The sequence below is a fragment of the Austrofundulus limnaeus genome, unplaced genomic scaffold (assembly GCF_001266775.1).
Source record: "Austrofundulus limnaeus strain Quisiro unplaced genomic scaffold, Austrofundulus_limnaeus-1.0 Scaffold760, whole genome shotgun sequence".
Taxonomy (NCBI): Eukaryota; Metazoa; Chordata; class Actinopteri; order Cyprinodontiformes; family Rivulidae; genus Austrofundulus; species Austrofundulus limnaeus.
Window position 1 is genome coordinate 179,943 of NW_013953162.1, and position 11,146 is coordinate 191,088.

At 45.8% G+C, this 11,146-nt stretch overlaps 1 protein-coding gene across 1 annotated transcript in view; it reads left to right on the forward strand.

Annotated features, from left to right (window-relative positions):
• The window catches only part of nfatc2a (nuclear factor of activated T cells 2a), a 41,912-nt gene that overhangs the window by 17,595 nt on the left and 13,171 nt on the right, over positions 1-11,146 (forward strand). Inside the window, exons 6-9 of the mRNA XM_014028423.1 lie at positions 2,163-2,303; positions 5,732-5,787; positions 5,900-6,032; positions 7,082-7,708. Coding sequence (XP_013883877.1) covers positions 2,163-2,303; positions 5,732-5,787; positions 5,900-6,032; positions 7,082-7,708 — 957 coding nt within the window. The remainder of the gene's footprint in view (positions 1-2,162; positions 2,304-5,731; positions 5,788-5,899; positions 6,033-7,081; positions 7,709-11,146) is intronic.

The window sequence follows — 11,146 nt, forward strand, 5'->3', positions numbered from 1 at the left end:
ACACTGTACTTTCAGCCAAATTTCCACCAATAACAGCCAAATAACAAGAATAAACAAATATATCCTTATTTCTTTCAGAGCATTAACATTTAACACAGCTTATAAAACCAACAGTAGTGAAAAATATTTGTTTTTACTCACATTTGATGCATATTTGTCCTCAAATATGTCCAAATTAGTGATTCAAAATGGCGACCGGAAGTCTTTTTATTCAAACTTTTTAACTTCTCCTGGCCACAAAAATCACTCTTCCATGTCTTAAAGCACTTGAAACACTTAATAACAAATATATTTTCATCTTATCAGCAGGTTTCGTCAGATAACTGGACAAAAAATGATGGAAAATAACGTTTTCCTGTGAGCGTTAGCTTCCTCCGTTAGCATAAAGACTGTCAAAGCATGGCAACGTCCTGGGTATTTAGCTTTCCCGTCAATAAACAAAGTTCCCACCCCTGTATATATATATACATACCAAATGAAAGGTACGGTGATTGGCTACACAGCTGTGTCGTCAGAACGAAGCTCAGAGCTGATTGGCCGATTTTACAGTCAATCAAGCACGGATTATGAAAACTGGAAGTTGGTCACTTCTGATGTGTTATTGGCTCTGGACAGTCGATATTTGAACCCAGTTGGTCAAATGAGGTGTCAATCGAAAGAGGAGGACCTAGACGCCCATTTTGATGCACTGAACACAGACACAGTTTGAATAGAAACATAGAACGGCCTTTCAAAATAAAACGAAACTAAAACAGCACGTGTTAACAAGTTTTAAGAAGGAGCCGGGCTGATAATCCAGCTTCTTGTGCATAAAAAGCTTTTGATGCAGGCAGTGCTTCCATCCAGTGCATGCTTCAGGCTCTGCTCTGGATGGACTCAGTAGTAAAGTCTGTTTGGGTACACTGATGCGTGTTTACACAGCCTTATTAAAGTTCCTGCTGTCATCACAACTCAAACACAAATGCTCTTTATCTACCCATAAATACATCTCTTCAAGTAGGATTTGCCTCAGRCATGTTTCTGGTTTTAGAARAATCCATGCTGCAGATTTATTCCTRATTATTTCTCATTATGTCTSAAGTGGTGYAAAAGACGGGGACAGTAGTTCCAGCGTGTCTCTTGTTGGACAGATGTCTGGATGATGCAATCAGCTGCCAGATGTGCAGCGTTTTCTGCCACACTTTTTCCTTCCCACAGACTTCCCACTGAGGTRCCTTGATACAGCACTCTGGGAACAGCCTATTGGTTCAGAAATGTCTTTCTGTGTCTTACCCTCTTGTTGAGGGTGTCATTGATGGCCTTCTGGACAGCAGTCAGGTCAGCAGTCTGACCCATGATTGTGGTTTTGAGTAATGAACCAGGCTGGGAGGTTTTAAAAGCCTCAGGAACCTTTCTCAGGTGTTTAGAGTTAATTTGTTGATTCAGATGATTAATAAGGTTAATTAGTCGTTTAGAGAAACTTTTCATCTTATGCTCATTTTTTGTTTCTGAGCAGCTATATAGTTATAAAACCCTCTATCACACTTGAATGAACCGYTCTGGAAGGTGTAGGGGGCGGGGTGTGAAGCACCTTGTTTGGATTTAAAGAGACAGCCTCAAAACGAGTTGATCTGGGACACACCTCAGAAAAGGGGCGGGGCTTGTGGTGTATATAGTAGCTCATGTTTCTGATGTATCACTTAAAATATATCTGGCAATGTAATAATTAGACAAACAAATAAAAAAGAGAAACAAAAGCAGTGGATGAGTGCAAAGAAGAAAACGTAAAGATTTGTATCATTTTATCAGTTTTTGTGTTTGTCTTCCTGTAAAGCAGCTCACATGAAGTGTTCACACTCATCTGAACTGAGACTCAGTGAAAGTCACAGCTGTGATCCTGAATGACTCATCCTCACTTCGTTTATTCTCACTTCTGGGTAAATTACTAACTTAACATCTATCTGCAAAGCAAACCAAATCATCCCTCCTCCACCTCCGTGCTGGCAGCTGGCAGGTTTGATACTGTACTTCAGAGATGTGTGAGGACTGATCAGGATTCATGTTGTGAACATGTCTAATGAACTCATTCAGGCYCTTAGGTTTTAACTAAAAGCTAAAAACAATAAAAGTGTGAGAGGACAGACAGTAAAAGTGGTGCTCCGCCCCTCTGTGTGTCTCTGCAGCCCAGCGCTCGGCTCATGAGCTTCCCATGGTGGAGAAGCAGGACCTGGACAGCTGCTCTGTTCTGGGTGGCCAGCAGATGATCCTGACCGGGCAGAACTTCAGCTCCGACTCAAAGGTCATGTTTGTGGAGAAGACCCAGGGTGAGTTTGATATAAAACCTGTGGTGGGACAGGAACAGCACAGCACGGAGCAGAGAACTGATGAGTCACACACCACAGGATCTGCGCAACACGTTTTGTTGCTTTTCTTCTCACAGCCGTTGTTGCACCACTGCACTTCCACTATTTGCWTGATCCAGAGGAAACGTTGCTGCTTTACTTCCGCTTGACCTTTTCTTCCTCAGGCTCATTTTGTCACACAGATAATGACTCGGTGCTTCACGTCAGAAACAGTCTGGTTTTATTTTTATAGTCCTGCTTATTAGAGACGACCCTGGTGTCAGTTCTGGGGTTCTGTCCATCGGGACGGAAAAAGAATAATCCAGATTTAAAATGGCTCAAACTGAACTTCAAACTAGATATGGCAAACAGACACAAAGCACCAGTGCATCAGAACTCAGGACAGTTTTATTGTTTTGGGTAAGGGGGGGGGGCTCATTGGTGGGCTCGATGGATAGCCCTTCATCAGAGATAAACAACAAAAAATAAAAATCTGAAGCTCCCATGTTGAATAGTTTTCGAGTTATAAGCATTTTTTTATGCCCAGATGGAGCCCCCTCCTCAAACACGGGGTCCATCCTAAAACCGTTGGCTGGTGCAGTGTAGGTCAGACTCTTCTACATCCTGACAAATGTCATCACTGCTGATCGATGCAGCTGTTCCCCTGCTACAGTTGACCAAACATCACTGAAAAAAAGAAAGAAAGAAACAATAAGACCCTGCTTCTCATGTGGGGTCACAAATAAAACAAATCAGATCCCATGAAAGGTCCGGTTCCTGACCCAGCAGCTTGTAGAACCTCAGTCAGCAACAACTCAGGGTTGGTTTTCTGTCTGTTGTGTGGTTGTGSAGGAGTTGTGTCCCACTCCTCTGAACAGTGTTGCTTTAGTTCTTTGAGGTTTGCAGACATTTGTTCTGCTCTGGTGTCTGAAGAGACCACCCTAACGTGAACCAGGTGGAGGTCTGGACTCTGACTGGACTACCTCTTTGAAGGGATCCGGATCTTGGGGAGCCGTTTGTTTCATTGAGCCATTCAAAAGAGCCGTTTGATTTTGAACGTATTACRTCATCACGTAGCCGTACGTGATGATGTAATCCCATCACGTGGGTGGAACCATGTGTTTGTTAAGTGGACCCCCCCACCCCTTCACTGAACTTCTGTACTCCACAGCTCCACCTGTTGTCAGTGAAAAGCAAAGCGGGAGCCATTTAAGAATGAAAAAATAAAGAAATAAAACACAAAAGGCTCATCACTGCCTGCCCTTCGGCTCCTATCGTTGGTTGTAAAGAGCCGTTCAAAAGATTCAGATCGTTCTCTAACGTCACATCTCTGGACGGACCTCCATTCTTTTCTTTTTRACCCGTTCTGTTGTCGATTGGGGGGCGGGGGGTGCACAGTGACTCAGTTCTGTTGCCTCTCAGCAAGAAGGTTGGCAGATTGAATCCTGGCAGGGGACCTTTCTGGGTAGAGTTTGTATGTTCTCTCTGTGCATACGTGGGTTTTCTCCAGGAACTSCGGCTTCCTCCCACAGACCAAAAACATGACTGTTGGGTTAACTGGTAACTCTAAACTGTCCCTGTTTGTCTGTCTCGTTTGTCTCCATGTGTCTCTGATGGACTCGTGACCGTCACACAGTGACCGGTGGTCTTGAAAGGAAGAAGTGGGTTAAGATTGATGGATGTTGTAGATCAGCTGCTGTGTTTGGGATCATGGTTCTGTTGGAGCCAGTTTGGTCCTCAGCAGGTGGCAGGGTTCCTGCAGATCCTTAAAACTCTTAAAAGGCATCAATCCAAAAATAAGTCTTAATTAAATGTCTTAAATCAGACGTTCACAGGTCTTAAAAATGTTAAATTGAATTTCAAGTGGCATTAAAAAGTCTTAGATTTAACTGTTTTTTAAGCTGTAGGAACCCTGGGTGGTCTGCAGTGGAGTTTAGGGTCCAAAGGAGCCCCAGACCATCAGCCCTCCTCCGCCATGCTTGACCCTTTGCTTCAAGCTGTATTAGGTTTTTCCAAACAAGCTGCAGTGCATTGTGGACTTTACTCCTTCATGTTTTTGTACCGTTGAGTTTAGATGAGAATATTCAGGACTTTGTGAAAAAACAGATGATTTTTTTATGTCCTGTCTAAATGGTAGGACTTGAAAAGGCTGGACTTTCTTTTTCCCAGGACTGTTCTTAAAGTCTCACATGTGGTCAGCGGCTCCACACTGCGTGGCTTTGGGATGTGTTAGCTATGACACTTCTCAACAACTTGTCCTCAGATGCTGGTCTGAAGATTTATAGGTGCAGCTTTGTTGGTTCTTTTATTCTGTGTGATGTTGCGACTCCCTGGTTCTGGTGTGCACGCTCAGCAGAAAGTTTGGTGTTTAACTTACAGGCAGACCTCAAAAAACCTCCAGAAATGTTGGATTTGCACGTCCTTGTTCTTTTTTTTTCGGGGTTCCCTACTGCTGCGTTACGACACTCCACAGTAACACGGAGAGGAAAAATAAAAGCCTCCAAAGGGATTGCCTTTGTTTTGGAGAATTTCGTAATGACACAAAGTTGTGGAGCGGTCCAGCTGTGGAATCCCTCTGAATGAGAGCTGCATCTGGCAGGAGCTCCCCTGATTCTTGTCCTTGGACGAGCAGAGTCATTTGGAGAGAGGGAAAGCTTCCCGGGCCAAGTCGAAGCTTTTTCTCCAGCTCCATCAATCCTGCTTTCCGCCTCCTCTCACAATTATCCTTGGTGGGAGAACAAATCGGGGTATCCCTTAGAGAAGAACTGAAACAAATGCAAACAAACYCAAAAGCCAAGAGAGCAGTAGTCATCACGTTTTGTAAAGACGTGCAGAGAGTTTCTCATAAAACTACAATCTAAAATAAAAAAAACCAAAGCATTTTGGCAGTGTGTGTAAAACCCCCTCTCTGGTGCTGACTCATTTAATCCACGTGTTTCTAATCTGTAATGTGATCGAGGGGTTCCCACTTACAGAAACGCAGCCTGTACAGTTTGTAGCGTTTAACTCGTGGTCCTAAACGACTCRTTGAGTCGGACCTGATGAAGTGTGATGTAACGTTAGGGCATTAACAGCTCCAACATCTGTGGTTCGAACCGTGGGCCGGCGCCACGTTTGTGTCTTTGTGATCAATGAACAGCGCTGCGTGTGCGTTTGGGTAAACCTACAGATTCTGTTTTTAGTTGTCTGTTGGTGTGGCAGGAAGTGGTTTTATCTACAAGCACAAGCTGCTGCTACAAGTTTTATAGCTGTGAAATGAAATAAACAAGAACTGCTTTGAATACACAAAGAACAATGTTTTATTTTTTTATAAAACCAAAGATTCCTCCTGACTAGGACTTGTCACACAATAAATCTCATTAACATTTACCACAATGACTCATGCTCCAGTTTCTCTTTTTACTTCTCAGACGGGCAGCAAATCTGGGAAATGGAAGCRACCGTGGACAAAGACAAAAGCCAGCCTGTATGTGTGTAATTATGGTTTAAAAACATGTTTCACCTGTAACACACGCTTGATTTAGGAAGCTGTTTAAAAGAAGAGCGGTAAGGGGAAGTAACCGAGCTTTGCCTTGCAGAGCATGCTGTTTGTGGAGGTGCCGTCTTACCGGGACACATCTGTGTGTCGTTCTGTCAAAGTCAACTTCTACGTCATCAACGGCAAGAGGAAACGCAGCCAGCCTCAGCATTTCACCTTCACTCCTCTGGCGTGTAAGAAACCCGCTCCGGTTCTGTGTGACCCTCTTAAAGGGATCCCTGACTAGACTGTATTTAATAAACATTTATTTTTACTGTAAAATAAAGACTGTAAAAATACTGTAGGCTGTTTAGTTTTTATCATTTTCAAACTAAAAGTTTAAAAATATATTTTAACACGGACKGAGCCATTTTATTTSCACACAAAGCATTCTGGGTAAATGATGACGTGGATAGGTCCTCGGTGCGAGGCTGCTAGCGAGCTATATCCACCCTGAAGGTTAATCTTGGACAATATCTGATGATCGACTCTTTTAAATGAAACCAGAGAGCGTTGACAGAGAGGAGAAGGTAGAAATGACTCAGACGTAACTGAAAATATGGATGGAGGACAACAGGTTAGCTTGTTTGTCGCGCTAGCTAACAGGTTAGCTTGTTTGTCACGCTAGCGCGACAAACAAGCTAACCTGTTGTCCTCCATCCATATTTTCAGTTACAGCTGAGTCATTTTTGTGTTCCCCTCTCTGTCATGTGGATGGAGGACCTCAGTGACGAGAGGAGAATGTGTAGCGCTGAGCTAATACATATATATGGTGATAGCATCGGGGCTAACGCTAAAGCTACCAGGCTAATCTGAGGTTGTTCTTCCATGAAGCAGCTCTGTTGTCCTCCATCCATATTTTCAGTTCCAGGCTGAGTCATTTCTACCTTCTCCTCTCTGTCAACGCTCTCTGGTTTCATTTAAAAGAGTCGATCATCAGATATTGTCCAAGATTAACCTTCAGGGTGGATATAGCTCGCTAGCAGCCTCGCACCGAGGACCTATCCACGTCATCATTTACCCAGAATGCTTTGTGTGTAAATAAAATGGCTCCGTCCGTGTTAAAATATATTTTTAAAAACTTACAAAACTAAACATCCTACAGTATTTTTACAGTCTTTATTTTACAGTTAAAATAWATGTTTATTAAATAAAGTCTAATGTTACAACTAATCATGGATCCTTTTAAACTTCCTGTTCCCTGACCCTAACCTGCCGTCTGATTGGTTGTTTTCTCTTTCAGCTCCGTACATTAAGGCCGAGCCTTTAGATGAGTATGAAGAGGACCACCTGGGCTTTGGGGTGCCTCAGATCTTAGGTTTATCCCCCCACTCCTACTACCACAGCCCCCGCAGTGTCCTGTACCCGGACATGGCCTCCCGCCAGTGCTTCAGCTCCAGCCTTCCAAGCCAGGATTCCCGTTTCCAGCACCAGAGCCCGGCTATAGTCTACTCCCGCGGAGGAAGAAGCCTCAGCGTCAGCCCCGGCTCGTGGCAGGCCGGGGGGGCCGTGCCCGACCCCCACCGCTCGGTCCTCGTCCACACGGGCTCCCCGGTCCAGTCGGCGCCACACCCGTCCATCATCCAGTTCTCCACCGCCAACCAGCAGCTGCTGAGGGCGGGGGAGRGTCCGACACTGCCTCCCCCTCAGCCTGACGACCTGCTCTACTGCGACGGCTACCCCCCGCAGCCCGCGCCCCACTCACCCACACACCCCCAGGCCCACACCGCGGGGCCCCACCCACAGCCGTGCCCCACTGTGATCCAGCAGAAAGGCCGGGCTGCACCGGGGCAGATGGAGGGTCCGGGTGGACCCCAGAGACGAGTGACAGTCAAGGAGGAGAACCTGGACCAGGCCTACCTAGATGATGGTGAGTGTAAGTTCATGCCCCCGTGCTTTGTGTCAGTCAACTGTAATAATGTGTGTGTGTGGGTGTGTGTGTGTGATGGATATGTGCACGAAAGCAAGTGATGATAAGACGTGTCGTCAGAGATATGAGCTCTCCTGAGAACAATTCATGGATATTTACAGTCTCTGCTCCATGTCTCCATGCAGCCCGTGCTCCGTGCTCTCCTCTGAAAGACAAACCTGTTAAAACAGTCTGTGCTGGGAGGTGTCCACTCAGAGTGGAAATAACAGTGAGCTGAGTCATCTGTTTACACCTCCTACCCTCCACAGAACCAATGTGCAGCAGCAGGTCCAACCTTTTCTCTTCACTCTGCAGAGATWAAAGCAGACGAGTCCACGGTTAGCTTCAGTTAGCACAGGGCTGTCCAAACCTTTCTTCAGCCAGGGCCAAATACAGAACAATAAACAAAAGGCCGGGCCACACACCACATGTGACATACGGATACATGAATAATTGTGTTTTTGTAACTCACCTCTGTGAAGAACTCTGCACTCAGTGGGAGCAGTGATGCTGTCCTTTGGGTTCAACGATGCTGACATGTCAGGAGAAAGTTTGGTGTTTGAGACATGAAGGACTTCAGAGATGTTATCAGTCACTCTGCTTCTCACTCTGCTTTTGTTCTGATTTAACAGAGAAAATGTTTCTTCACATGTGTGTGTGTTGAGCCGAACAGGCTCATCATTCGTTTTGTGTGGTGTCTCATCAGAGGATACTTGGCATTACTCGGTGTTTGGAAAAGCAGACTTGGYTTCAGACAGAGCAGGAAAGTGTGCARCRTTAAAGCCTCGTAGTTGTGTCTCAAACAGGCGCAGCTTTACAGATGTGGCACCAGCTGTTCGGTCTGCCAGCCACAGAGGGTCACTTAGTTCACGAAGAGATCGGCCCTTGTCTTTTAAAACCTGGTTGATTTCTGATCTGTGAGTAAAACCTGTGCAGCACAGAGCCGTGGCTGAGCCAGTGCACATCAGAGAGGCAGAGTACATCTCTGTATTCAGCGTCCACGTCAGGAAAGCCTGAAACTCTCTGTGCTACAGTCCTTTAGCTGGAGTTGTGTTGACAGTTTTTACAGCTGTGTTCATCACATGGCCCAGCTGGACAGTCTTTGCACACATACAGCACATCCTAACAGCCTCACCTCCGATCACTTTTACCTTGGTGCACACCAACCATGCCTTCCTTTGTGCTCGCCCGTCATGGCTGGAGCTCCATCTGTTGTTACTCCACAGAGCTTGTCCCATTTACACACTTTCTGTTGATTTCTTTGAAAAAACACTCATTTTCTCACCGTGTTTGAAATCTCCTACACTCACTCGCTATTTATCGTTTCTTCGGCGCCGCCATTTCTGGAGACTCAAACTGAACGCAGTGTYGCAGTCACAAAAAGGTTCTTCTTCTCCTCTTTCTATAACTTCGTTTCTGTGGCTGGCTCCATCTAGTGTTGAAACTGAGAATGCAACAGAGTTGAGCTCAAACTTCTTGTGTGGGCCATATTCAATTATATTTTCAGAATTTGCTGCGGGCCAATAAAAACTGGTAGTTTGGACACCCCTGATTAGCGGTTAGCTGCAGTTAGCGGTTAGCTGCAGTTAGCGGTTAGCTGCAGTTAGCGGTTAGCTGCAGTTATCGGTTAGCTGCAGTTAGGGTTGGGGTTCAGGTCTCAGCCTGCTCCCATCCACAACAATCACTCCTCTGGTTCCAGGGTTCATCCAGCACCGGCAGACGGCAGGAAATGTCCTTTTTTCTTTGACACTCAGAGCAACGACGGCGCTGGAGGGAGAGCAGGGTCTTAGCCGAGCGCGTGGACATGTTGACACTGTTATGAAGTGAAAAACAACTTCCATGGCAACCATTGTCAAACAGTGGAACTGGCTGCCTGGGAGAACTGGGGAAAGCCTCTTTGTTTGTTATAGTTGGCCAGGATCTCTCCTTGGCCTTACGCCCCTCGATTCTGAGAGGGAGCCCACCAGAGAATTAGYCCTTTTTCCGACCGCGGGACTCTGACAATCTGGCACAAGAAATTCCTTTTTGCAGCTGCTGCCCTCCAGAAATCCTGCCTGATGGCTGCAAGATAGCAGAAGGGCGGAGGGCGGTTTGCAGGAAAAGGGAAGGAGCTGTGTGCATTTGTGTGCGATTCAGTGGAAAAACTGAAACACAGAGAAAATAAAATGAGCAGTGGAATTTGTGTTTTTTGGATGAGCCTGGCAGGGCTTCCCTCCACAGTAAACAGCAACAGTTCTGTGAGCTGCTGAATTAACAAGGAGCTGGAGAAACAGTCACACTGAGGCCCTGTTTGATCCACCCAGCTTTGAAAAGTCATCACAGCCAAACCGTTTCCTACAGCGCATCACTTTGACTCAGTTCAAACAAAGTCCTCAGAAAACACACAGAAACCTGTTTCCATCAAGGCTTTTTGATGAGCATTTAGAAGTGTCGCATTAAAAATGTGAAAAAAAGTCTGATGGAAACAGCAAAATTCAATTCACTAAAAAGTTTTACGCTCACTTGAGGTGGTTTTTGGATGATTCACAAAGTAGTTAATGTGCAAAACGGGAGATGGAAACACATTTGTCGAATAAATTCTGATGTAGCGCATATTTACATCACTTTACGTTCAGCTGTTTCAGCTTACCTGTCTCGTCCCTGCGTAGTTGCACGTGTCTTTCTGCTGCGTAGTTTAMCATTGCGTTTATTTCCCTACATCTCCTGGCAGCGTTAAACACAGCCTGTACTAGCTGAATAGATAGAATAATTATAAATGGCCCAATAGCAAGGCATTCACGAAGAAATTGCTCCATTGTCCCGAGATGATTAGCCTCTGCTAGTTATCAAGTTTCACTTCCTGTTTACTACCACAAAGCTTGTTGCCGACGTCTGATGTAATCACGCGTTGCGTAGCCTCGTCTGACGTAATCACGCGTTGCGTAGCCTCATCTGACGTAATCACGCATTGTGTGGCCTCGTCTGACGTAATCACGCGTTGCGTAGCCTCGTCTGACATAATCACGCGTTGCGTAGCCTCATCTGACGTAATCACGCATTGTGTGGCCTCGTCTGACGTAATCACGCGTTGCGTAGCCTCGTCTGACATAATCACGCGTTGCGTAGCCTCATCTGACGTAATCACGCATTGTGTGGCCTCGTCTGACGTAATCACGCGTTGCGTAGCCTCGTCTGACATAATCACGCGTTGCGTAGCCTCATCTGACGTAATCACGCATTGTGTGGCCTCGTCTGACGTAATCACGCGTTGCGTAGCCTCGTCTGACATAATCACGCGTTGCGTAGCCTCATCTGACGTAATCACGCATTGTGTGGCCTCGTCTGACGTAATCACGCGTTGCGTAGCCTCGTCTGACATAATCACGCGTTGCGTAGCCTCATCTGACGTAATCACGCATT